The 27,801-nt window shown below is 46.4% G+C and overlaps 1 protein-coding gene across 9 annotated transcripts in view; it reads right to left on the bottom strand.

Annotated features, from left to right (window-relative positions):
- Window positions 1-19,934: 19,934 nt before the first annotated feature.
- Window positions 19,935-27,801, bottom strand: part of RAPGEF6 (Rap guanine nucleotide exchange factor 6) — a 149,981-nt gene continuing 142,114 nt past the window's right edge. For 7 of the 9 annotated variants that reach the window (XM_068158152.1, XM_068158170.1, XM_068158161.1 and 4 more), the window contains 2 exons: window positions 26,436-26,747; window positions 19,935-24,396 (listed from right to left, as the gene is read on the bottom strand). In XM_068158152.1, the coding sequence (XP_068014253.1) occupies window positions 24,371-24,396; window positions 26,436-26,747 (338 nt within the window). In that variant the 3' untranslated portion in view covers window positions 19,935-24,370. The remainder of the gene's footprint in view (window positions 24,397-26,435; window positions 26,748-27,801) is intronic. The other 2 variants (XM_068158198.1, XM_068158223.1) reach the window with 1 other exon arrangement.

The following is a 27,801-nucleotide window of genomic DNA, read 5'->3' as shown; positions in this document are numbered from 1 at the left end:
AGTTGATGATCTCCAGAAGTCACTCCCAACCCTTCCCACACTGTGTGATTCTATGCATGTGGCTGTGCTGCATGTGGTGCTTTGGCTCCTGATCACACAGCCCAGCAGTGACCATGCTGGCTGCTTTGAAGAGCCCAATCACTCAGCATCAAGCACCTGAAACTTTTCAAGCCTACTCATTGGAGTAACAACAGAAAATTATTATTAGAGGTTATCAAGTCTTTATGCCACTGCATACAATACATGAAATTCAGGCTTACCTGGGATACCTCATCCCTGGGATTAATTATTTCCATTATGGACAGTGATGCTCAGGTTGAGTCTCAGCAGTCAGCAGGTGTGAGTGGTTAAGTACAGCCTGTTACACTCCAGACAAAAGGCAATTTGCAGCTTTTGCACAGTGGTATGCAGAATAATGACACTCTTTATGGATTTCAGTACCTTTCATAGGAAGAATCTGAAGTTTCTTGCAAACAGCAGTTCTTAAAAGTCCCTCTCATGGGATACTTTGCCTTTCCTTTACAGACAGGTGAGGCAAAAGCTGTGCTCAACTTCTTTGGATAGTGATGGTGTCTTCACAGTAATGAGAAGCTGCAATGCCAATTTGTGGCTCAGGCTCCCATGACAACATTATAAATTATAGAGTCATAGAATTATGGAATCATTTTGATTGGAAGAGACCTTTAAGATCATCCAGTCCAATCGCTAACCCAGCACTGCCAGGTCACCACTAAACCATGGCCCTCAGCACCAAACATCCATGGCTCTGAAACCCCTCCAGGGGTGGGGAATCCACCACTGCCCTGGGCAGCCTGGGCCAGGGGGAAGAAATTGTTACCCATGTCCAACCTCAACCTCCTTTGAGGCAACTTGAGGCCCTATGCTCTTGTCCTATCACTTCCATCCTGGGAGAAGAGACTGACAGCTAACTGACCCCAACCTCCTTTCAGAGACTTGTAGAAAGCAACGAGGTCCCTCCTCAGCCTGCTCTTCTTCAGGCTAAACAACCCCAGTTCCCTCAGCTGCTCCTCATCAGAACTTTTCTCCAGACCTTTCACCAGCTTCTCTAGCACCTCAGTGTCCTTCTTGAAGTAAGAGGCCCCAAACTGAACCCAGTATATATCCTTCATTTATCATCATAATATCATTCCTTAATTCCTCCATGCTTCTTACCTGACCACTCTTCCCAGGTGTACAAATTCTCCACTCCCTACAACGCACTCTAACAGTTCACTGAACCACCTGGGCACCGCGAGTACTTACGCAGCCTGGATGTTCAGCACCGTCACGCGCTATCCCAATTTATGCTTTGAACCTTCAGCTTTTGGGAGATGAAAATCAGAACCTTCTAAATCTCCTGAATTAATTGCTGCCTCTTTTAATAGAGACACGACTAATAGAATTCCAGTCAATTCAGACTGCGCTGAAGTGTTGCTCACGGCACCGCTTCTGGATAAAAATAAATGTTCAAACAATTTCATACTCCGGCACCGTGAAAACTCTGTGATGCATCCTCCTGGATCCACATAATTATGAAGTAAAACTGAAGTGTGATTTTAAAGACCTTTTTCTCATTTCTCTTGTATGTAACAGTCTCGTCACTCCTGCATGCACAATCCCTGTAATTGCAGAAGTGCCATTGTAGCATTGCTGTTTTGACAGCAGACTCCAAGCAACTTTTCATTTGCAGGGAGCTTAGGTTTTTTTCCCTTTCCTTCTCTCCTTGTATTTTTTTTTTTTTTTAGTTAGACAAGCCTAATAACCCATTCTACATGGCTTCTAGCACCACCCAAAACTCTCAGTAACAATCAAAGGGAAGATCTCTACCAGCGTTGCTGTGGTACTCACCAAAGTGGAGGTCATAGAATACCAGAATGGTTTGGGTTGGAAGGGACCTCAAAGATCATCTAGCTCCAACTTCCACTGCCATGGGTAGGGACACCTCCCACTAGACCAGGTTGCTCAAAGTGTCATCCAGCCTGGTCTTAAACACTTCCAGGGATGAGGCATCCACAACTTCTCTAGGCAACCTGTTCCAATGTCTCACCACTCTCACAGCAATGCATCTTATCCTAATTTCCAGACTAAACCTACCCTGCTCTAGTTTCAATCCATTGTCCCTTGCCCTGTCACCACATGCTCCTATAAAAAGTCCCTCCCCAGCTCTCCTGTAGCCCTCTTCAGGTACTGAGAGGTTGCTCTGAGGTCTCCCCAGAGGCTTCCCTTCTCCATCCTGAACAACGCCAACTCCTTCAGCCTGAGATGCCTGGATGGGAATGACCTGCCACAAGGACAACCAGCTCTGAATTCCATCAGACTTCTGTGAGTTCAGGTCCAATCTCAAGGGCAAAGCAACTACACTGCTGGACAAAACAGGATAAACCCCCAGCAATAAGAAGATGGCCAAACACCACAGGGCTACCCCAGGAGCCTGCTGGGGTGGCTGGGTAAGTCCACCATGGCTCTACTATCACACCTTTTCTTCCCTTCTTCATGCTGACATGACCATTTAGCATGTCCACCCAAACCTCCTCTTGGAGAAAGGTGCCAGATGGTCATCTACCTGCTCTACTAATGATAAATGCCATGTAGGACAGAGCCCCCAAACCTGGGGAGCAGAAGCACCCCACTCTACAGTGCTGGTGCACCTGAGAGCTCACCTCCCCCTGAACACCCTCACCATACCCAGAGTGGAGGGGGGTCACAGGATTTAACCACAGTGCCACTCTGATACAGGCTCTCTCTCTCCACCAAAGCCATCCATCTAGATCAGCATTACCAACTAGGCAGCACATGAGGCAGGGAAAGTAGCATTATTTCATGCTGATAAGTATTTTACAGCTATATGTCCAAACTCTTTTTTGGATTCCAGTGAAATCTTATCAAAATAAATAAGTCATTTATATGCAGGATCGTATAAACACCCTCCACTCTGTCTTTGTCTTCCTGAGAAGCCAGCAGGCTACATTTGCCTCTCAGTTACCTGGATAAACAGATTGCTAATACAACCAATGGCTGTGATAATATTCCTAAAGCATCATTTTACAAAAGGGTAAAATTATTTGACCCAAGCAATTCCCAATATGCTTTTTGTGTTGATAGAAATCTCTCCTGCCTCTCACTTTAGCATAAATGGGGGGGGAAATAAAAACCAAGCCCACATACAACAAACCAAAGCAACTGCAACAAAAGCCCTTCAAGATATGTTTTCAAAAGAAATAAAAACATCTGCAAGCCTCCACAAATTACTTTGTCGCTGGCATGAGCAATTTTGACCTCATCATAGGGTCTGAGAAATTCTGCTTCTCATTTTAGAAGCTGCTCAGATCTAGAAACATCTGAGCTGAAGTTTGATGTGCCAGATCAGTCCCCAGCTCACGAAGCACAGAGAGGGAGCTGTGCAGAAGTATTTAGGTGCCTAAAAAATGAAGACAGGCATCTCATGGGACTTGAAATTAATAGGAACCAGACTATTTTTGTCAGTCTCTGTAAGAACTCATTTGGGCTTTGTAACAGCCAGCAGCACAACTGATGTCTCCATCATGTTCCAACACAGACAGTCCAGCACCCACATACAGCCACATCCCTGCATGTTCAGCACAGCCTGGGTGCTGGGGCTGATCCTTCAGCTATGTGGCTTGAGGACAATGTGGAAAAACATGAACATGGCATATGTCTAGTAGAGTCCTGGAGCTTCAGTATCTCTATAGGACATGCCCTGAGAGGCCATTTTCACTGCAAAATGGAAATCTTTGAAGACACTTCAACAGAAGCTCCTTATGAAGCAGGCTGCCCAGAGAGGTTGTGGAGTCTCCTTCTCTGGAGAGATTCTGAATATGCCTGGACATTGTGATCTGGGCAAGATGCTGTGGGTGTCTCTGCTTTAGTAAGGGAGTTAAACTGGATGATCTCCAGAGGTCCTTTCTAACCCCCACCATGCTGGGATTCTGTGGTGTGTGCTTTGTACTTGGGAGGCATCTGCATCCACAAGCCCTTTTGTGATTGTTGATACCGGATCTGTGCTTCACAGGGCCTGTGTCAAAGGACTCTGAGTTTGTATCCCAGTCAGCTGGCCAAAGGATATTTATTTCTGCCTCATCTTCCTCACAAATTGTGCCACAGGCTAGAGGTAGAAGAGAGGCAGTGAGGAGCCCTGAATCCCAATCAGAGGGCTGGCACACAGCCACTATGTACAGAGAATCCTGAGCATGGAAACAATAGAAAAGCTAAGTGTGCTTAACCCTCCCTTCCCTACCCACTGGTCTCCACCCAGGCAAATTTGCACATTCTTCATTGTCCTTAGTAAAATCCACAGGTATGCCCCTGCACAGGCACCACTGCAAATTAGCTTTCAGAAAGAAAAATACAGTCAGTGTGTGAGTCTCTTCCCTACAAAGAGGCTCTTGGAAAGCATCATCACTGGCTTTGTTATTCTGATGCTATTAGACCACCCAAGATCATTGGGTGAAAGGTACAGAGTTTATAGAATCATACAAGTATAGGATTGTCTTGGCTGAATAGACCCCCAAGACCATCAAGTTAAACTATCAACTTGACCACCGTGGCCATTAAACCATATCCCAAAGTACCATGTCACAGAATCACCAAGGTTGGAGGAGACCTCAAAGATGATCAAGTTCAACCTGTCACCACAGACCCCATGACTAAACCATGGCACCAAGTGCCATGTCCAATACCCTCTTGAACACCTCTAGGGATGATGACTCCACCACCTCCTTGGGCAGCACATTCCAATGTCCACACATTGCTTCAAGGATGGTGACTCCATGACCATTAAACCATGGCCATGACCATTAAACCATATCCCAAAGTATCATGTCCACACATTTCTTGAACACCTTCAAGGATGGTGACTCCACCACCTCCGTGAGAAGCCTATTCCATGCCTGACCACTCTTACAGGAAGGAAATTCCTAATATCCAACTTAAACCTCCCCTGGTGCAACTTGAAGCCATTATTTTTGTCCTGTTGCTTGTTCCTTGGAAGAAGAGCCTGACCCTCACCTTACTCCAACCTCCTTTCATGGAGTTGTAGAAAGCAATGGGCTCTCCTCTTTTCCAGACAAAACCACCCCAGCTCCCTCAACTGCTCTGCACCAGACCTGTTCTCCAGACCCTTTGCCAGCTTTGTGGCCCTTCTCTGGACACACTTAACACAGAGAAGTTCAGTTTCAGGTTGCTGTTTAAATAAATGGCCTTGGTTTTTTAAAAGCTAAAACATGAGATCTCAGAATTGCATGAAAGGGCAGCAGGCAAGTGAGACAACAGTTTCTCTTAGCTTTTATTTTCATTTCATTCTTGGAAGCATTCTGCAGGAGGGTGGTTTTTTTCCTGGACACAATGTATTTAATAAACCCAAACCTCATTTGCTTAGCTTCCTAACGAGGCTGGCCTGAAAAGCTCAATTCCTTTATTCCTGCATTTTCTTAATGAAATAACTTTGTTCTCATCCCATCATCTTCGCTGGGGTCTTTCATCTCCTGTTGAGTTATTCTGGAGCTTTTCAGCCCATTTGGAGTTGCAGTACAGATGTTGTCAGATCAAACAAATGCTGCATTATCACCTACAATTAAGCAATCAGGCTAAGTGAGCTCTCCAGGGAACAGAAGTTCCTTTAGATCTCTCAGCCTGGTGCCTCTGCTCCCTCCAGCTTTCAATGTTCATTCCTTGGGTTGCCACAGCCGGGTACAGGAATTTTACCCTAGATGGAAATATTGCCATCAGTTATCCCAGCCAGAGGCTGGGGCACGCGAGTTCCACAGCCCTGCAACACCAGCCCGACCAGTCTGCAGGAAACTCATGGTATGGCATAGCTGCTTCTCCAAATAACCTACACAACCAGACCATTCCAGTCCTCCACCAGAGATCTGTATGCACAGCACAGAGCTTGGTCTGGAATATTAAGCCATGCAGGAGCAACCATCACTGGTCTCTAAAGGTCTCCAGCCACCACACAGCACAAGTCCTGTCTGTCAATCAAAGAGAGCTTCTGGGCTGAGTCAAAGCTGGCAAAAAGCATCCAGAAGATGTAGTCTACCAGTCAATAGTAGTCTGAGAGATTAAAAATAAAGTATTTTGAATCTCCTTTTGAAAATTACCTTCAAATGGGATCCTCTTCCTGGGGATCTACCCCCCAGAGATGTTCAAGGCAGGTCCCACTCTGGGCAGACACCATGTCTTCACTTTTTCCACTTCAAGGAAAAGTACAGCCAAAAAATAGCATCAAAAACAACTGTAACATGCTGTGATCACGTGCTTGAATCACCTTCTGACTATTTCATCAGACTCAGAGCTGAAGAGCCATGAGATGAGCTGCCACAGGTGCAGTGCCCAGCTCTGAGGAAGACGCCCTTTGCAGAAAGGGAAAAATCTTGCACAATGACCATAGGGTTAGGAGTCTTCTCCTTCCACCAATGTCTATCTTAGCCAATTTCTAGATTTCTTTATGCTAAGGTGTTAGAGGCCATGCTGGGGATGCTTCCACCCTGGTAGCACCCAAATACAATCTGAGCTTTGCCTGGGCAGCGCAGTACCCATGTCTGACCCCTCTCTCACAGCATGCATCTTCCCATCCTCACTCTCAGCAGGAATTTTAAATATTCTACCAGGCTCTTTTCAGTGGTGCCCAGTGGTATCAGAAGGAACAATGGGCATAAGCCAGAACACAGGAGGTTCCTCCTCAACATGAGGAGACACTTCATTAAAGTGAGGGTGCTGGAGCCCCGGAGCAGGCTGCCCAGAGAGGTTGTGGAGTCTCCTTCTCTGAAGACTTTCCAACACACACACACACACACACACACACCCCGGGATGTGTTCCTGTGGAGCCTGCCCTAGGTGATCCTGCTTTGGCAGGGAGGTTGGACTGCATGATCTCTGGAGGTCTCTTGCAACGTCTGACAGCCTGTGTTGCAACCCCTAACATCCTGTGACTGGGTGACACTTTGCAGAATGCATTTGAATACCAGATGAGGTCCCATTTGTGTTGAAAAGCTGCTTCTTTCCATCAAGGCTTCGTGGACTAAACACAACAATATAACAAACATCAGCCATTAATAACTGAGAAAAACTCCTTCCCTGCATGCATGTAATTTTTCATCAGACTGGTGTGTTATTAGTTCAGAGAAAGATATTTTTTAGCTGAAGGGTTCTTTCCCCCCCCTCCCTTTTTTTTTTCTCTTTTGGCAGCAATTTGGCCTTCACAATAATGGACTTTACTGTATGTAAAGCCTTGAGAAAAGCATGGGTTTTGAGAGATGCTCAATAGTGAATGAATCTGCTTTGGAGAAGGGCTTTGCTTTACAGTGCAGCAGGAAAACAGTGCCATCTTTTGGGCTCTCCAGCTCAGCCAGCATCCCAGCTGGGTGTCAAGACACCCTAAACCTCTTGTCACCTCAGCAGCTGCATTTATGTCTGGCTGGTGCTGTCTGAAAAAAAGTCTGATTATTCCTCAAAGCACAAAAACGTCTGGATTCAGCAGATATGCAAAGCAAAGACCATTCATCCTGGAGGTCAGGGCTCTGCTCTTCATTCTCTCTGCTGCATCCATACTCATACCTTAGACATCTATGTGTTCATGTGCTCAAAAAGCACTGCAATAATGGGAGAGCAAACTTTCTCCCTGGGATCTCACATAACTGAGACTCCAATGTAAACCCAGAGGGCAAATTCTGTCGGCTCCTGAGCAGAATGGAAAGACTAACAGCTGCCTATAAGTGTTTGGGGCAAAAGATCACCTAGATTAAATACATACCAAAGGTTTTTCCTCTCCCTATATAGCTCTACCATCTCTATCGTTAGCATCTCTAGTCTAGCATAATGGGGGTTGAAAGGGACCTCTGGAGATCATCCAGTCCAACCTTTCTGCTAAAGCAGGGCACCCACAGCAGCTTGCCCAGGGTCACAATGTCCAGGTGGGTTTGGAATCTCTCCAGAGAAGGAGTCTCCACAACCTCTCTGGGCAGCCTGCTCCAGGGCTCCAGCTCCCTCACAGCAAAGAAGTTTTCCAGCAGGTCATCCCTTCACCTGCACTGGTGCAGGGGGTTGTTCCTCCCCAGGTGAAGATATCTGCACCTGCCCTTGCTGAAGTTCAGGAGGTTCCTCTCCACCTAACTCTCCAGCCTGTCCAGGTCTCCTGCCAGCCAGCCAGGTGCTTTCCCATCTATTTGACAAGAGTATCTAGCACCCCTCAGAGCCTCCACACCAAGAAACCAGCTTCAGAGGGTTTAAAACTGCTCATTTTCAGGCCAGGGTTGATAAATTGCCAGGATTAATTCCAGTGCAGGGCTTTGGAAATCAAGGGAGAGAATCTGAGCCTCAGCTCTACATTCAATTGCTGACTGATTAAGGGTAGTAGCAGCTCAATAATCAGCTACATAAAAAGGTTATGCTCCCAAAGCACAGCACATGATACTGAGATAGTTTGAATTAATCTCAGAAGTGTAGCTTTTAAGCAGTATTTTTGCCTATACATTGCCTTTACCTTTATGGTCTAACAAATGAGAGCCTTCAAATAGCTCTCTTGGCAGGGGTTTGGACTAGACAATCTCCAGAGGTCCCTTCCAACCCCCACCATGACGAGACTCTGTGATTCTTCATTCCAGAATGCCGTATTGGAAGAGACCCCAAGGATCATCTGGTCCACCCTTAACCTTTTGATTCTGTAATTCTGTAAGGAATAGAGAAGTTCTATAAAGAACCTTTTGATTCTGTGAAACTGCCTTGTTGCAACACTGTGGTGAGCGTTTAGCAGACAGAGAAGACAACACGCTTTGAAGTGCTTTCTCCAGACCAATAATCATTGCACAATGTTGGTTTTGTTTCCTGGGGTCACAGAGAAAACAATATTCTAGCTGTGTTCCAAAGGCTGGGTGTTATTTGACACAGAAAAAAAAAATTGGGGAGGGGGGGGAGAGGAGGGGGGAAAGAAATGTAGGTGAGGCAGCATCCAGACAAGTCCTGCAATTAAGATCTCGAGTTATTGACTTTACAGTGACATCAGGAAGTGTATTAAATGCTGCTGTGGGCAATATGTATTTAACATTGTGCAGGTGCACAACACACTGGCAAAGCATCCCAATGAATGACAAAACCCTACAGAGCTGCAAAAATCCCCTCCAGCTACGAGGGCAGGACAAAGCTACATCTTGATTAGTCAGCAAAGGCTGCTGGTGGAGAGTCAGCGCCAAGGAAAATCACCCTTCAAAGGCAGATGACATCTATTAAAAGGCCCCCAAGTACCTCAACAAATAAATATGTATTGAATTCTATAGATATACCAACAGATACAGCTTAAAGACAGAACAGTTGAAGGACAAAAGCCAACATGGATTTAAATAGAGTCATTTCAGTAGCTGAGCTTGGTACAGATGTTCTTATTCCATAGGGATACAAAAACAAAAACAAACCCAAACATATTCCTTCACAGTTAAGTTAGGTTGTGAAGGAGAATGAGAGCAGATTACTTAAACAGAATGGAATGGAATGGAATGGAATGGAATGGAATGGAATAGAATAGAATAGAATAGAATAGAATAGAATAGAATAGAATAGAATAGAATAGAATAGAATAGAATAGAATAGAATAGAATAGACCAGAGACCAGGTTGGAAGAGACCTTTGAGATCATCATGTCCAACCTATCATCCAACACCACCTAATCAACTAAACCATGGCACCAAGCACCCCATCAAGTCTCCTCCTAAACACCTCCAGTGACGGTGACTCCACCACCTCCCCAGGCAGCCCATTCCAACGGGCAATCACTCTCTCTGTGTAGAATTTCTTCCTAACCTCCAGCCTAAATCCTGCTTGTGCTTCTCCTTGTTGGAGCCAGGTAAGGGTGGGTCTCTTCTCCCTGTTAACAAGTGATAGGACAAGAGGAAGCAGCCTTGGGTTGCCCCAGGAGAGGTTTAGGTTGGACATGGAGAACAATTTCATAGAATCATAGAATCATAGAATCAATAAGGTTGGAAAAGACCTCAAAGATCCTCAAGTCCAACCTATCACCCAAGACCTCATGACTACTAAACCATGGCACCAAGTGCCACGTCCAATCCCCTCTTGAACACCCCCAGGGATGGTGACTCCACCACCTCCCTGGGCAGCACATTCCAATGGCTAACAACTCTCTCAGTGAAGAACTTTCTCCTCACCTCCAGCCTAAACTTCCCCTGGTGCAGCTTGAGACTGTGTCCTCTTGTTCTGGTGCTGATTGCCTGGGAGAAGAGAATCCCTCCAAGGATTGTGAAGCTCTGTGGTGAAGGAGAATTAGAGCAGCTGGACATTATGGGGCACTCAAATCCTGTTCTTGCATCTCACAAAACTCAAGTGTTTTCAATGACAAAGGAAAATCTGGTTTGACACACCTCAGGGCTTTGGGTTGTGTCCCCACACTTTGATTTTGTTATGTCAGTTTCAGACCTCAGCCAGGGAAGGTGATAAGACAATAAAAGGTACAGCAAAAAGAGAAAGCCCTTCTTGTTGCTGTCTTTTGATGGAGAATTTGGAACTGGGAGCGATAATACTGACCTGACAGCGCTTTGGTGTCCAGCCTGGCCAGACTCCTGGGAGGCATGAGGATGGGCATTAAAGTTCAGGTGTTGGAGGAATTTCCCTAGGCAACAAGTCATTGAGTTTCTCCATGGTGTTTGAGCCCCATGGCCACAAGCCCAGGTCTTCTGGGGCACACAGTGGGTTTCCAAAATGCCTTTGGTCTTGGTAGCTGCCAGGTTTGATTTTGGTGGGAGGATGGTGATTTCTGCATCAGTATTGCTGCTTATGTGCATCCTAAGGCACTTCAGCACTTCTGGTCTGAAACTAAGTCATGTCTGAAGATGGGAATTAAGGTTCTTACAGCCACTCAGATGTGTTACCCCATTCTTAATGTTTCTCTTTCTAAGCAGGACTTTCCTTAAAAGACAAGAGTCTGATGCCATGGTAGCTCAGTCATAAGGTTTGTGAGCAGTATCTGCTGCCTGCAAAGAGGATTCCTTCAGTGAAGAGAAAGAGAGCTCCCACGTGCTGGTGCTGGGCTGAGATGCCATTATTATTCATTCCTTCCTGCTGGTTGTCAGTGGTCATAGGAGTGAGAGCTGTAAATGTGAAATCTGGAAGTGGTGGAGGACCTCAGCAGCTATTAAGAGTATCTTTTCTACTCCTAGAGAAATAAGTCCTGGATAGAGAATGCAATCTTTTACTTTGCAACATCTTCTGAGAGCTGCAGGGAATGTGCTTGCCTTATGGACAGGATCCACCATAAGCTCCTTTTCCACTTAGGCTGATGATATTTGCCATGCACCAGAAGGATGTTTGATCTCTGTCTGGGGTGTTTTTCATCCCCCTGAAGATACACCTCTCACATTTCTGTTCATGAAATTCAAATGCACAGCGGGTCGAGCAAAAAGCTTCTGTGGCACAAAGTTTCTGTAGAGCTTAGAGGGGAGTTGGTTTGGATTTGATTCCAGATCAGGAATTTAATCCAGTGGAGCTGCTTTTTAAATGCTGCCTCTTCTAAATGGTGTTGAACAAGTAAACATCTCTGACTTTTCTAGCCAAAGAACAAGTAAGAGTGAGATACCTGAAACAGATGTAGCCTGAGTTTCACAGAATCCCAGCATGGCGGGGGTTGGAAGGAATCTCTGGAGATCATCCAGTTTAACCTCCCTGCTAAAGAAGGGGCACCCACAGCAGGTTGCCCAAGATCACAATGTCCAGGGTGGGGGGGTGGAATCTCTCCAGAGTAGGAGACTCCACATCTCTGGGCAGCCTGCTCCAGGGCTCCAACACCTTCACAGCAAAGAAATTTCTCCTCCTGTTCTGATGGAACCTCCTGGATTCCAGTTTGTGTCCTTTGCCCTTTGTCCTGTTTCTGGACACCACTGAGAAGAAGCTGGCCCCATCCTCTTGCCCCCCACCCTTTAGCTCTTGCTGAACCCCTCTGGGGCTGCTCTTCTCCAGACTAACCAGCCTCAGGGCTCTCAGCCTTTCCTCCTCACAGAGATGCTGCAGGCCCCTTTGTTGCCTCCACTGGACTCTCTCCAGTAATTCCTTGTCTCTCTTGAACTGGGGAGTCCCTAATTGGACCCAGCACTCCAGATGTGGCCTCACTAGGGCAGAGCAGAGGAAGAGGAAGAACCTTCTTCAACCTGCTGTCTGCACTCCTCTGAATGCACCGCAGGAAACCATTGTCTTTCTTAGCCACAAGAGCACATCACTGGCTTATGGTAGATTTGTTGTCCCCCAGATGTCCCAGGTCTTTCTCCATGGAGCTGCTTTCCAGCAGGTCAGCCCCACACCTGAGCAGGTGCAGACTCTACACTTGCCAAAATCCAACTTCATGATGTTCCTCTGTGCCCAACTCTGCAGCCTACCCAGGTCTCACTGAATGGTGGCAAGCCTGATGGGGTGTCAGTCACTCTTCCCAGTTTGCTATCATTAGAGGCTCCACTCTGTCCCTTCAACCATGTCACTGCTGAAGGTACTGAGGAAGACTGAACCTGCTACCCTGATGAACACCATGAGCTGCTTCTCTTTCCTTTTGCATTTGAGTTTTTCTGAGTTCTCTTCTTTTCACAGCTGCTGGTGGTTTTGAGGCCTCAAATTGTTGTCTTTGGGAAAGAGAGGTCTGGGGAGGAATTTTAATACTGCTTTTTCTAATTGCAGGGAAGTGAAGGTTAAGGAAGCTCATCAGGCATGGGGGTAGGGCTGGCAGATGACAGTTGTTACTGACACAAAAATCTGCTGTTGGTTGTGATAGGGTGCAGCCTTGTAGCAGTAGTAAAAGCAGCACAATGTCATTAGAGTCTTTATAGGACAAACATCTCAGAAGCCAGCTCCATATCCCAGTGATGTCTGTGCAAACACTCCTGCTCACTTTTAGAGCTTGAATAAAATCTGAGATGATTGCTAAGCCAGTCAGAACGTCTCCAAGGTCAGAGGAAACTCCCTGGGTGAGCTTATCTGTGTAAAAGGAGAAAGAAAACACTCCAATAAAAAAAGCCAAACTAACCTTGATGCCTCAAGGAACAACCAGAGCAGAGCCTCTCATTCTCCTTTACAACAGAGCTTCACAACCCTTTCAGAGAAGAAATCGTTCCTTATGTCCAACCTAATCCTTCTGTGGGGCAACTTGAGGCTGTTTCCTCTTGTCCTATCACTTCTTAACAGGGAGAAGAGACTGACCCCCACCTGACTCCAACCTCTTTTCAGGGAGTTGTAGAGAGCCAGAAGGTCTCCTCTCCTTGCAGTCTTCACCCAGAACTGGTGCATTTCACCTCTCTCCCCACCCTGTCCCTGCCAAAGAGAAGCTAAACAAGGAAAACCTTCACATATCTGCACCTTACTTGCTGCTGCTTAACCTGCAATGAACCTTCTCTGGACCTGCTCCAGCATCTCAGTGTCCTTCTTGGAGTGAGGGACCCAAACCTGAACTCAGAATTTGAGGTACAGCCTCACCAGTTGTGGTGGGTTGAAGTACCACGCACACACACGTTCCATGTAAACGCCTGGGATCCAACACAGGTGCACAGAGCACAGCACTGAATTTCTTCAACTGCCAGGTTAACTATCTCTGGACAAATAATTGAGATTACAAAGTTAAAGCAAAGCTTTTCTCAGTCCTTGCAGCCTTTGCTGCAGCAAACCTTCTGCACCACCACTGCTCTCAAGTTTGGACTCTTTCATTCCCATGCAATAATAAATACTGCAGGTAACACATGCCTCTCAGCTTCCATGTTTAACACCCCAGAAGGGTCCATCTCACAGGGTGACATTTATGAGTTCAAACATCCTAGGGCTCTTGACAGTGAATCCCAGCACTGATGTCCCCATCCCTGGGGCTCTCTCTGGCTGCAGATGACATTTCCAGGTAGCAGGAAAGGGTACAAGTAAAGGAAGCAGCAGCCACTGATTTTTTTGCTGTATACTTTCCCCAGGTTTGAGAAGACCTTTATTTATGCCAGATTTACTCTTTTTAATCAGCTACTTTTTGACTGACCAGGTTCCTGCACTTCTGAAAACTAAACCATCACCAGAGGCCAGAGTTTCAGTTTTAAAGTCTGTAATTAGTTGATAGTTACAGAGTCCAGGAATGGCAGGGGTTGAAAGGGACATTCCAAGTCCAATTGTCCCGCAGTCAGCAGGGACATCTGCAGCTAGAGCAGGTTGCTCAGAGCCCCAACTCATGTGGAATATCTCTGGGCAACCTGGGACAGGGTCTCACCACTCTCAGTGGAAAAATATTTCATCCAACCTAAATTTCCCCCTTTTAGTTTAGACCATCACCCCTTGTCCTGTCAAAACAGGCCCTGCTCAGAAGTCTTTCCCCAGCCTTCTTACCAGCCCCTTTAAACACTGAAAGGCCACCAGAAGGTCTCCCTTAGAGCCTTCTCTTCTCCAGGCTGAACAACTCCAACTTCCTCAGCCTGGCCTCACAGCAGAGAGCTTCCAGCCCTCCTGTCATTGCTGGCCCCTCTCCAACAGGTCCATGTCTCTGCTGAGGACTCCAGAGCTGGCCCCAGCACTGCAGGTGGGTTCTCAGCAGAGCACAGCTGACAGAATCCCCTTCCCTGCCCTTGCTGCCCACGCTGCTGGGGATCAGCCCATGATATGGCTGGGGCTGAGCTGGGAGTGGACAGTGCTGGCTCACGTCCAGCTTTGCACCCACCAGCACCAAGAAATCCTTCTCCACAGGGCTGCTCTCCATCCAGAATATCCCAGAAGAGTTTCCCTAGGTTTGCAGAAACCTTCCCTGATGTCAGAATTCCCAGAGGACAAGTAAAGCACCAGCACCTTCTCCAGATGGTCAGCTGGCCACCCCCTCCCTTGGGGAGCCATGACTTATACCCAGGATTCAGCATCCTGCTCCAAACACACTTACCATCCCCAGGAGCCTTGCACTGTGGTCCTGTTCAACCCAACTTGTGTTTACTAACAAATGAGTTTGAATTGAAAATAAACTTGATGGGGCCTAACTGATAGCTCTAAAAAAAACCAACCCCAAAACCCTCTCAGCTCAGATCCTAAACCAGATGTTTGAGTGGATAAAACAAAGCCATGAAGTTTGAAATTGCAGGCACAATTACTGCCTTCATCTTTTATTGCTGCTCAGAAGTGTTAAATGCAGCCACAGCTACATTTGGAATTCAGTTACCACCATCTTTCTCCATCTCTCCCAAAGCCAAGACTGGCTTGCGGCACTGTCACACTGGTAATTACTCTGCTCCTTGGATGAGCACAGGGAAATGAGCAGGGGTGTTTGTGGAGCTCATTTAACATTCATCTTGTAACAAATAACTTGGTTCTTCCAGTTAAAGCTGGGTCACCCAAACCCTCACAACGTCTTAAGGCAATACTCTGGAGAAAGACGTTGAGGTTTTGGGTCAGTGGGGCTGTGGGAAGCCAGAACTGGGAGCCAGCAGCACCAGAAGACCAAGGAGGAGGTTAAATAATTATGGACCTTCATTTCCTTGCCACTTATTTTTGAAGAATACCTTTCAGAGTTTGCATTGCCAAGGTTTTCTACATAGCAACAAGAGTTTCTTTACTTACCCCCCAAGAATGTCACCAGTTTGTGTCACCACGTGCCTCCAGGATCTTCAGGAAAGCTAAAAATACTGCAAATTCTGGGACAAACCACAAAGGCTGATGGCACAGCCCTTTAAGGACATGGTGAAAATATCACAGGCTCTAAGTTCTCCTCTTCAGTCAAGGTGGGGTGGGGAGAAACATTTTATCTTCAGCCTCACAGGTGGAGGAATCTGACAGAGAGAGCAGTGCAGAGGCAGGTTTCAGCACTCCTGATGCTCTCAAACACAGCCTCTCCAACACATTTTACTCTCCAACGAAATGACAAATAGCTGAACTCATCAAACTGATGCTGCCTGCAGAGCTCCACTGCCATGTCATGACCCTCCTGGTGGTGGGAGAGCTCAGGCTGCTGGTCCCACCACCATCAAGTCTCCTCACTTCTCCTTGAGCAAAGAGAAAGCAGGTTCCTAGCAGCACCATCTGCTAATTGAGCAATCTTCCGTGCTGCAGCATGGGATCAACCTCTCTTTTCATATTTACTTCAGAGTGACAACTCTTGACTTCTCTTCAGGCACATAATTACTGGCATCACTTCAACCTGAGAGTCAGCTGCTTATTCTTCCCAATACAATCTGGTTGGCACTTTTTCAGCAGAAAACCAGAATAGAAATACATTGGTTGAATGCCCTCAGTGAATGAAACTCAGCTTTAGGTCAGCAGCTATATGATGCCCCAACTGCTCTTTCAGCTGACCTGGAGACCTCGAGCACACATTGGATGCAAAGCTCTGTTAATGCCAAGAGCTCCTCACTAGCAGGTCTGATTCAAAGGCTTGGAAACGGAGAGGTGAGGATGAGGAGAGATGCAGTGAGGTGTTCACATTCCACAGCAGGGGATGGAAACCTTCACAGAGCTCAGACTGAAGGTTGGGGTTGAAGATCCCAGATACAGGTCCCATGAACTGCTCCAGGTTCAGTGCCCATTTCGGATGGGTGCCCACCCACAGCCACCTCCACCATGCTTTCCTCATGCTGAGCCCAGGACAGAGGAGGGTGAATTTTTGACTGAAGCCTGTTGTTAAAGAGGTTTTTTCCACACTCTGCCTGCAGCCCAAGTTTTGTACATCCTTACTGCTCAGGCACAGGGGTGAAAACAGGGCAGCACTGGACCTGGGCAAGGCTAAAAACAAATCAGGGGTCAAGGTGCCCATTTTACCTGTTCAAAGTCATCTCAGATACACACAAACAAATTGAGCTGTGCTAAAGAGCTCTTAAAGGCACTGAAAGGAGAAAAAAAAATAACATAAACCAAAGAAAAAGTAGAAGAAAAGCCTGAAATCAAGATGACTCATTAAGCAGGAAGGCTCGTTAATGGAATTGCTTCTCCCTAATTTGATTTTACACCACAAATTGCTCACTGCAGCATGGCCATAATGACTCTGCACTTCCCAATAAAACCTGAGTGCTACCTGCTGCCTTCACAGATTGTCCCACCAGCCTGCTGATGTTTCTGCTGCACACATCTGAAGGAAGAAAAGCTTTACAACCTCCCATCCTGAAACAGTGTGCTGAGGATTGAAGAGAGATGGAGATGAGTGGAGAAAAGAGCATGGGATCAGTATTAGGGATGCAAACAGATCATACAGAGAAGGGAGGAGGAAAACTAGACCTTGCACCAGTTTGGAGAGTCCTAAATTCAAAGTAACCTGCTTTAAGTCAAGCATTGGAATAGGCTGGCCCCTATGCCCTCCCACGCCTCACAGCTTCAGGAGCTGTGCCCCCACAGCCACCGCTGAGGGTCCAGGAGCAGCCCATGGCTGGGGAGCAATGGGCAAAACCCGAGATGTCCTCAGTGCCAACCCCCAGGGCGCTGGGTGAGCACCGCAGGGAGCAACCTGCAGCAGCCGGCGCTCTGCGCCAGGGATTGGGCAGAGGCGGTGGTCGCAGGCCAGGCAATGCTGCCCTCTTGTGGCAGCTTCTCTCTCTGCGCCTTGTTTAAGAACGGTGATTTTCAAAAGCTCAAAAAACGCCTGGGAAACCTAACACCACCCAAGGGTCCCTGGAATCCTTGAGAGCAAACCTGAAAAGCCTCACTAGAGAAAATCAGATGGTGAAGGAGATGAGGCTTACCCTCCATCTGATCTGGTAGTATTTGGATCTACAGCTGCAGAGAAAGAATCTGCAGAAGAGAAGAAAATGTCATTTCACAGAGGCCCAGTACGGTGGGGTTGGAAGGGAGCTCTGGAGATCATCCAGTCCAACCCCCTGCTAAAGAAGGGTCACCCACAGCAGCTTGCCCAGGAGCACAATGTTCAGTGGGGTTTGAAATTTCTCCAGAGGAGACTCCACAACCTCTCTGGGCAGCCTGCTCCAGGGCTTCAGCCCCTTCACAGCAAGGAAGTTTCTCCTCCTGTTCTGATGGATCCTCCTGGTTTCCAGTTTCTGCCCATTGCCCCTTGTCCTGTCCCTAGGCACCACTGACAAGAGTCTGACGCCATCCATCCCCTTGTCCTGCCACGAGGTCTTCTTTTCTGTAGTCTGAGGTAGGACCACAGAACCTGGGGAAAAGGGGGAAGATGTGAGACCCTGTGAGCAGAGCCTCCCTGCAGGTCCACACAGCCTTTGGTGTGCCCGAGATTATGCTCCGCATCACAGCCCAGTGAAAGCTCCAGCATAGTACTGGGAAGGATGGAGATGAACAGGAGGGAGGGGATGACAGCTGGGGACAGAGAACCTGGAGGGGAGGGAAGGAAAGTGAGGGGCTACCTGCAGGGCCCCTACACGGGCAGGGAGACTGCAGGAAGACAATGGACCACCTACTCTAGGGGTGTGGGACAGGCAGTTTCTGTCCTAAGAGTGGTCAGGCATTGGAACAGGCTGCCCAGGGAGGTATTTGAATCACCATCCCTGGAGGTGTTCCAGAAACGTGTGGACAAGGTACTTTGGGACTTGGTTGAAAGGCCATGGTGGTGTTAGGTTGATGGTTGGACTGGATGGTCTTAGGGGTCTTCTATGGCCACCAGGTTTTGGCTTTGGCTCCCCCCGATCAGCTTGCACCAGCAGGGGAGCAGCTGGAAGAGCATCTCTTGCATACACATGGGTGTGGGTGTAGCCCTGGCGGTATCTGTCATGGAGGCACCCCCAAAACAGACAGCAGCAGACACCTGAAAACTGGATTTATCACAATTAACCTTCTCTCCTTCTCTTCTGCCACAATAAACTTACAGGTTGGGATGTCAGTTGGGAGTGTCCTGCTGTTCAACCAGTTGAACTGTCTAGGGAGAGAAGACACTTGGAAAATCCCCCCCACCAGTGCCTAGCATATATCCAGCTATGTGCACCAAGGTGGGTGAGGTCACCTTATAGGAGGCCCTGTTCTAAGGGGAGAAGATCTGACTGCCAGGCTGCTTCTGTGTGGAGAGAACAAACCCAACTCTCCATAGCAGAACTGTTTATACCCTTGTTGAGTTCAGTTGTGGTCAATCTCTTCATTAGTTGGAGGGCTGAGTCATCCAAGCAAGGAAAGGACTATCTGGACCAGGAGGGGAGGCCTAGCTAACGTCTGGGGTGTTGAGCTGAACTTTATCAGCTCCTAGCAAGCCCTGGTGGCCCTTTGTGTTTGTGGGGAGGTGGTTGTACTTGCCACAGTGTCAGAGGCCCTGGCCATGCAGGGAGAAGGTGGTGGGCATGGCAGCAGTGATGGCTGCAGTGTTACAGCTCCTTGTCCCTAAACTGGTGTCATAGCAGGCACTGTGCATGTACCAGCTGAGTTTGGAGTTTGTCTCCAGTGACTGGGACACTGGAGACACTGGGACAGTAACCTGGTCCAGTGGGGAAGCAAGGAACAGCCAGTCCACTGGTTATAGCAGCTTCCTTAGGTCAGAGAAACAGCCTCTGGGCACCAGAAGGGATTCAAGGAAGGAGCTACTGCTGCAGCTTCCGAGCCTGGGCCCCCACTGCTCATGGCAGATCCTATTGCTTAGCGCTCCATAGCTCTCCTCTGGTGCTCTGTATTTCTCCTCTGGTACCTCACTATCCTTCCTCCAATCTAATCCTCCCCTCATGCAACACAAGGCCATTTCCTGTCTTGTTGCTTGTTCCTTGGGAGACCAACCCCCACCTTGCTCCAACCTTCTTTTGGGGAGTTGCAAAGAGCCAGAAGGTCTCCCCTCAGCCTCCTTTCTCTCCAGGCTGGACAGTCCCAGCTGCCTCAGCTACTCCTTGCAAGAGTTGTGCTCTGCACCCTTCACCAGCCTCACTGCCCTTCTCAGGACATGCTCATTGTAAGAATAAAAAGTCACTTGGTGGCCGCTTCTTGCTTGGAGCTCTGCACCACCTCAGCCCCCATCCTCTGCTGGCTGCCAGAAAAGCTGTGCTCCGAACACTGAATATATGTCGATTGTTTATTGATTCCAACATATTAATAGATTGGATAATAAACAGTACTTTTAAACATTCTCTTAACCAAAAATATAACAAATATTTACAATCACTCAGTAAAAATACAAAAAGCATACAGAGGCACTGTCTTTCTAAAAGACATAAGTGTAAGAGGTATCAAAAAATAGGAGACAAACATTGCTTGTTACAGAATACTTTACAATCACTGACTTGTGCAGTACAATTGCTATTGGAATATCATTACATCTGTGCAGTTTTGCCAATATGCTCACATGTTTAGCATCTCATGAATACCAAGCTAAACTGCATTCCAGGTATATCAAAAATAAAGAGGAAACGATGAAAAGCACAACAGAAGCCGAAGCTGGGTTGGGAAGTCAAGGTAGATTACCCTCTGTACAAGCATTCTAAAATATAATGTGTAAAGCTTCTCTAAAGAGAGAGTATCCCTTTTTTCTGCTGTCTTTGAGGGCACTGGTAAGTTTATCCAATAAAAAGTAATACTCAATTTCTCATGGTTTATTAATACTTAAACTGGCAGGCTCCTACTTCCACCACTACCTGCGATGAAATGACTTGGGAGATCCTGGAAGAGGTTTTGCAACAGCACTGAGGCCATGAGGCTCCTTGAAGGAGGTTAAGCCTTTGGGAATTGGGGAGTCCTTCCACCTCTGATGGGTAGAGGAAGCCCTTGGGGCACTCCATCCTGAGCTGTGGGCTCTGACCATCTCCCAGCGAAGCATCACTCACCTCTGTGAAATTCCTGGTGGGGGTAAAGGCAAAACCAAGGAGCTTAGGAAGCTGCAGGTTGCAAACATCCAGCCACTCCTTCAAGGGCACGCTGCAAACATCTGCAGATGGTGCAATTCCTTGTGTACTGGGGAGATAAAAACAGTATTCAGAGGCTCAGTGATCTCCTTTCCCCCTTTATGCCACTGGAGAGGCCGATGAGGGTTTACAAAACCTCACTGATTTTTGGAGAATCACTTGGAAGTTTGAGACTGATAAAGAATAAGGAAATACTGGGTGGTTACATAGCTGAAATACAGCTTTCACCTGCAGGTCAAGAGCCAATCAACAGCAGCAAGGAGCACACTGAGGCGTGGCAGTGGAAAAACATGACATGAGGGATTTCAACCGGTCATCAACATCAGAGCCCGAGTCAGAGGAACCTGCTGGAGGGACCAAGTCAGGTTCTGCGATCCAGAAGACATGACTTCAGGAAAGGGGAATACAGCAGGTAGCAAACACCAGCTTACTCCCATCCAGATTCCTGAAAAAAGGGATAATGTCTCTTCAAATCCACACCAGACACACTACATTTGGCGATCGGCCCCGATCAATGTGATCGGTTGATTTAAAAACAAAGCAAGAAAGAAAGAGCCCAGCGAGGACAGGGCAGGCAAACCACACCGTGTGAGGCAGGAGAAGCAGAGGAGGAGCTCGTGTGTCCATGGTTGAGGCATGACTTATTTACACCAGCTGCACTGGCTAGTAGGAAAATAGCATTAGCAAGACTTCACTCACTTCCAAACCTTCTCAGTGTCCTGACACTGTTGATGTGCAAACACCACGCTTCCATGGGTCATTGAGTCATTGCTCCTATGGCTGCTGGAGGGGAGACTCCAGCCCTGCTCCTTGGAGGAGCTTTATGATGTCCTCCCAGACAGCACTATCAGTGTTTTGGGGGGAAAAGAAGTCACTTTAGTAACAAGCCCTCACCCCTTGTACTTTTTGTTCAACAGGCTGAAATAAAACCACAGCTGGAGGCGATGGAAGCCAGGTGACAAGACAAGAGGAGTTTGACAGAACACACTCCATGGGGAAGTCAACAAGCAACTACAGCTGACAGTGGGACTGGGAGGACTTGGGTTCACATCCCACAAAAACATCAATTGAACACTCATATGATCAACATTACATGTGCTGAAAACCATCCCTCTCCCCTGCCTTGCTCTGACACATTAACCTTCACCCCTTAAGGCCTGTGCAGGTTCATTAAGGCCTCAAAAAAGCAAAATGCATTTATTGTGATTTACCTCAACTGATTCCTAACATAATTTTTTTCCAACCATTTTCTCCCCAGATACTTGTGCCAAAAAAGAATTCCTACAGCCAGCCAATGAGGTCTGACTGAGGCACCCCTCCCTCAGCAACGCTGCTCATTTATGTCACTTATACCAATCCACACAGGTAAGTCCCAGGAATACTGAACCTGGCACCACTGGCTGTGCAGACAGGTTCTGCACGTCAGTCCCAAGCTGCTGTGGGGTAAGCACATCAAAAGGCTTTGGGTTGTTTTTTGGTACTTGTGTCATTTTCAGAAGATGTTGTTGCATTCACCTTGCACCCCCTGCACACAAACAGGAAAATAAAAGGAATCCTTAAAGCTCTTCACGACTATGGAATATAGAAATCATCTCTGAGGCACTGGAAAAAGGACAAACATCTTCGTTCTAGCTTAGGCTGTAAACATCACAACAGAGATTTACAATTAAATGTTTTAAATACATATTCACACATTCATGTCCAATTGTAACACTGGGATGGGGCATCACGTGTGGAATGAAGGAAAGGAAAGAAAGTATGTTAAGTGAGAAAAAGAGGAATGGGGGAAAGTAGGAAAAAGAGGGGGGAAAGAGAAACAAGGGGGGAAAAAAGGAGAGAAATGGTGGAAAAAAATAGATAAACAGTAAAAGGGGGGAAAGGGGGAAAGAAAAAAGAGGAAAAAAGAAGGGGAAGAAAAAAGAGGAAAAAAGAAGGGGAAGAAAAAAGAGGAAAAAAGAAGGGGAAGAAAAAAGAGGAAAAAAGAAGGGGAAGAAAAAAGAGGAAAAAAGAAGGGGAAGAAAAAAGAGGAAAAAAGAAGGGGAAGAAAAAAAGAGGAAAAAAGAAGGGGAAGAAAAAAAGAGGACAAAGGAAAGGGAAGAAAAAAGAGGACAAAAGAAAGGAGAAAAATGGGGGTGGGGGGGAGGAGAGGGAGAAGAAGGGAAAAAAGAGAGAAGAAAAAAGAAACCTCAGGTATTTCCAGTTCTACCCCTCTGTGCTCTGGCTGGCTAAACAAAATCCAACAAGCAATCTGTTTGACCACAGTCAAAGCAGAGGCTCAGGTGTTAATACTGGCTGGCTGCAAGTCAAAACTGCCACTGACATCAACACCAGCAGGATTTTTTACCTAGGATTTAAACCCCATCTGTATTTTCCAGCTGAAAACACCAGGGTTGGGGCTTCTTTTGGACCCATGGTAACACGTGTTGTCCCCTACAGAAGCATCATGTCATGTCACAGTCAGTTCCACTCATTTGACTGTGAAATGGAGGTGATTTGGAAGTAATTCAATATTTGTTTTTAAGACAACCTTTGCACCTAAATCCTGTGCAGCTCTGGCAAAAGGCCAGGACGTGTGGGACGATCTTAAAGCCCACAACACACAGGTTTAAGTTTTGGTTTCTAGCAAGGGCTCAGCTTTGCATGCAGAGCTCTGCAGGGCAACAGCTGGTGCTGAAAGCTCTTTCGGGAAAGCATTAAACCTGTCCCTCCCCAGTTCCCTGCAAGACACAGCTTCCACATTTCAAATAATTCCTTCACAGGGGAGGAGAACACCAACTATTGCCTTAGTTGGCTGGCAGCCAAAACACATACAGAAATCCTTCAGGGGTAGAGGTTTTTTACTATGTGTGCGTAGGAGGGGAGCAGTGGACACGACACACGCTGCTTTGTAGGGCTTTGTGCTCTATTTAATCTAAAATCACCCTAAAATCAAGGTTATTTCTGCACCTGATAATGTCCCATTCCTATTTTTCTGTGCTTGTTATGAGAGCACAACACTTTGTGTGAATCTAATTTACCATCACATCCACTAAGCATTTCCACTAGCCAACCAGAGCACTGCCGACACAAATAAAGGAAATTCCCATCAAAGGGGGAAAAAAAACACCAACAAACCCAACCATTTTAAATTAATAAATTACTTTTCAGATACCTCAGCAATGTCCTTTGCTTTTGCTGACGTTTTTGATATATTTTTATGTGTTTGCTCTTTTTTCTTTTCAAGTTCATAAAATAACACTCATTAAATGGTCACGTAGAAAACAACAACGATGGAAAACTACCAAAGGATTCTATGGTATCATACAGAAGAATGTGTCCAAGTGGTGGTGACAACTGGTCCTCCCTAAATGAACGAAGCCTGGTCCATCTCCAGATACCAGTGTGGTGGGTATCTGGGCAGAAATAGCTTTGAGGAGGTGGCAGAGTGAAGGAAGGTAGAGAGAGGTGACCCAACCCATTCTGTCTTGCGACAGAGGCAAACGCAACGTCTGAGGTTAGCAGCAGCAAGTTGTTAGCGTTCGCTAACAGAATCCTGTGGCCTGTGGTCCATCTCCCCACATCCCCTGTGTGAAGTGGTTGAGACCGTAACCCAATGGTTAAACTGCTGATACTTGTTCATCTTCTGCAAAACAAGAGAGAAAAGAGACGACAGTTAATTCTTCCATCATTGCCCTGACTCAGACGCAGGGGTGCAGAGCAGCACCGCATTATCTGACGGCAAAGGCTCAGCGCGATGTTTTCACTCTCTCAATCGCTGACCATACCATTATCCACTACCACAACTGATCAGATCCTCAAGCATCTTGAGGGATTATAGTCCCACAATAAAGATAATACTGCAAAACAATCCCAGATCCTCCAAAAATTACCATGCATGCAGCTCCCAATATCCCAAACACTACAGATTTGGGAGAAAAGCCAGTAAATTCCTTGCCAACATGCAGTGAGCAATAGAGTCCAAACAAAATCAACCAAGCATTTGGAAAAACAGGAAAACAGGTGTCTGAAAGTGTAAGGCTAAATTTGGCTTAGACAATTTTGGATTAAAATGTTTCAAGCAATGACTTAATTCTCCCCCCCCCCCCATCAAAACCACTTAACATCAGAACTGAATTAAGCAAAAAATCAGATTAAAATGCTGGAAGCAATGAACACCTCCTTTTTTCCATCAAGACCACTTGATATCAGAACTGAATTAAGGCAAATTTGGATTAAAATGTTTGAAGCAATTACTTCTTTTTTCATTTTTGGTCCCCTCAAAGCACTTTAACATCACAACTGGATTACGAAAAATTCGGATTAAAATATTTGGAGCAACCAATTCTTTGGTTTTCCATCAAAACCACTTAATACCACAACTTGGGTTTACTGCTGGGTAACTTTTATGTTTTCCTTTTTGAACTGCAGTACTCATGTATCTGTTAAATGCTGCTTGCATGTCTTAAAGGCTCAGGAGAAGATCATTTTGCGTCAGGAGTGGTTTTCATCTAAATCCACGCTCATGTTGAGGCCAGACTGAAATTGAAGGAAGTGACCATAATATTCTAATAATAAAAACTGAGTTTACTAGCAAAGGGTACAGCGAGGTCACATCAGTGCACAGGTACTGAAAGCAAATCAGCAGATAAAACAGTAGAAATTCTCCTGCCTTGGAGTTAGTTTTGACACAATGTAAGAGCGGTCTGGTTTAGAGCAATCTCTTGCAGTTTGGGTACGCCGTGCTCAGAGCATTGGCTGTTGCTTCACACAAAAGCATGACAAATTTAAGTGGGAGAGACACTGTCAGGCTAAGTGGGGCTGAGAAGTCAGGTTTTAGCAAATGCCTTTTTCAAGAGAACAGGAATCCATTATTATATTGTTCAGTGTTTTTTAAACTCCATCTCCAGGAGTCTCTGTTGAGGAATGAGGCAGCTTAATGCTGACACCTGAGAGCACAACTGTGAAATGAATTAATTGTTGTGCAGCACCCACAAAACCCAAATTCACTGAATAGTTTGGGTTGGAAAGGATCTTAAGGATCACCTAGTTCCAACCCCCCTGCCATGGGCAGAGACACCTTCCACTAGCCCAGGCTGCTCAAGGCCTCATCCCGCCTGGCCTTGAACACCTCCAGGGAGAGGGCACCCACAACTTGTTCTAAAACAGTCCTTCTCAGGTTATCATGCTGATGCCAGCCTAAACCAGCAGGACATCAGTTCATCAACCCAGAGAGGCTAGGGAAGTCTTTTCACATGAGATTTATAGCCTGGCAGTGTCCTTTAAAATCATCAACACCACTGAGAGGAGACAGATTATAAAGCAAAAAATTAATAATAATAACCATATCTACATGCTCTTAAGTGTCTCAGTTGTGCTTTGGGAGATCTCATGTATGTTTATATATAGATTTATTTCTCTATAATTTAGAGTCTGGTGGGTGTCAACATGCTTTTCTAAAAGGGAAGGCATTCTTTGCTGTTTTCAGAGGTGTATATCCATGCATACATCCATATATACATGTGCATACAGCCACACAAACAGGAGTTGTATCTCTAGAGATTAACCCAAGATGTAATCTCCAAGAATGACCAAGAGAAAGCCCAGAAGATGGGTTGGGAAGGCAGAGAGCAGATTCACACAGCAAGTTCACTTCACATCTCCCGAGGCAGGTGTTGCACATACCATCCTCTTCACTATCTGCGTCAGTCATATCTGCTAGCTTGGGACTGGACGGCTGCCGGCTATGCCACTGAGGCATCCTCGATGAGATACAGGCCACAGGTTCACTACTGAGAGATGCTGATGAAAGTCTAGAGAGGTCACTGTGCAGCATCTTTGACCTCTGTACTGCCACACTATAGTCTGGAGGTTTTAGGTGTGGGTGGTGGGGCGATCCTTCCTTTATGTCCGCTAAAGAAATCCCCATATATCCCGGAGGGGTGGGCGGTGGTTCCCTATACCTATCGTCCTTCTTAGGTGAGGTGACACAGTACACTGGGCACAAGAAATAAGCCATGGAAATGTTAAAAGAAGAAAAACAAAGGAAAACAAAACGTTAAAAAAATCATGAAATGTTACAATGGCAAAACAGAAACTGATAACAAAATGCAAATGCAGAAACACTGGTTATAACGGCAGCAGCAGGCATTCACCCTCTCATTGGATGTTTTCTACTTATTCTAAGAAGTCAGAGGAGCAGCAGCACCTGTGAACTCGTTAGGCAAGATGCCAGCTGGAGTGGAAACAGACTAGAAACTTCTCTTCATTCAGCCTGCAGCTGTAGTAGTCATTATAGTCCCTACTCCTGCTCTGTGGAATGGACGGAGAGCCAGCAGGGCGGTGCTGCTGGCTGAGCCTGCTCCTGCTCTCTTACAGGTTGGGATATCAAAACTCAAGAAATTAAGGCAGCAAGCCCCAAATTTTGTGTGCAGTGTGTTAGAGACTGATAGCAAGAGCTGTTGGTTGACTTCAACAATATCCCCTTCATCACCCATCAGAGGCTTCAGAGGAATTCATTATAGCACAGTGTTACTGTAACAATTGATGGGTAATCAGACATTAAGCCATCCAGTCAGCTATGCTATAGATGGGAAGAAAACACAGCATCACATAAAACTGCTCCTGTGAGGCAAACTGTACAAAGAGCCTGCATTCAGTGTTCACTTAACAAATCAAGAGTGGTTTCCCATGTCCCTTTCATCACCAGCAGTTCAGGTCACACAGTCTCTCAAATTCAGGCTTCTTTTAGGTTCCCTCCCCTCCCACCCACCCCCAGGTCTGGGGCTCACGTGCATGTTAAACTGGGCTTTTGCCACGTACATGTTGCAACAGGAGAGTCTCAAAGTGAGGGTAATTTTTAACATCTGTTAGTTGAGTGAATTTGCATTCTTCCTCTGGGTGCCTGCTCATCACAGTGTCACTGATTGCAGCAACCGTACTGTGTTCTTTCATGAAGGGGTGAAAGTAAAGGAGCATTTCTTGTTGTGTTGTGGATTTGGGAGATCTTGGTGTTGGTATCAAGAACAAGAGCTGGTTCACACCTGATGGT

The sequence above is a fragment of the Melanerpes formicivorus genome, unplaced genomic scaffold (genome assembly GCF_026170545.1).
Source record: "Melanerpes formicivorus ecotype bairdi unplaced genomic scaffold, bMelFor1.0.p_v2 SCAF_2, whole genome shotgun sequence".
Lineage (NCBI taxonomy): Eukaryota > Metazoa > Chordata > Aves > Piciformes > Picidae > Melanerpes > Melanerpes formicivorus.
The sequence above is the reverse complement of the archived record's forward strand: the minus strand, read 5'-3'. Positions and strand labels throughout refer to the sequence as shown.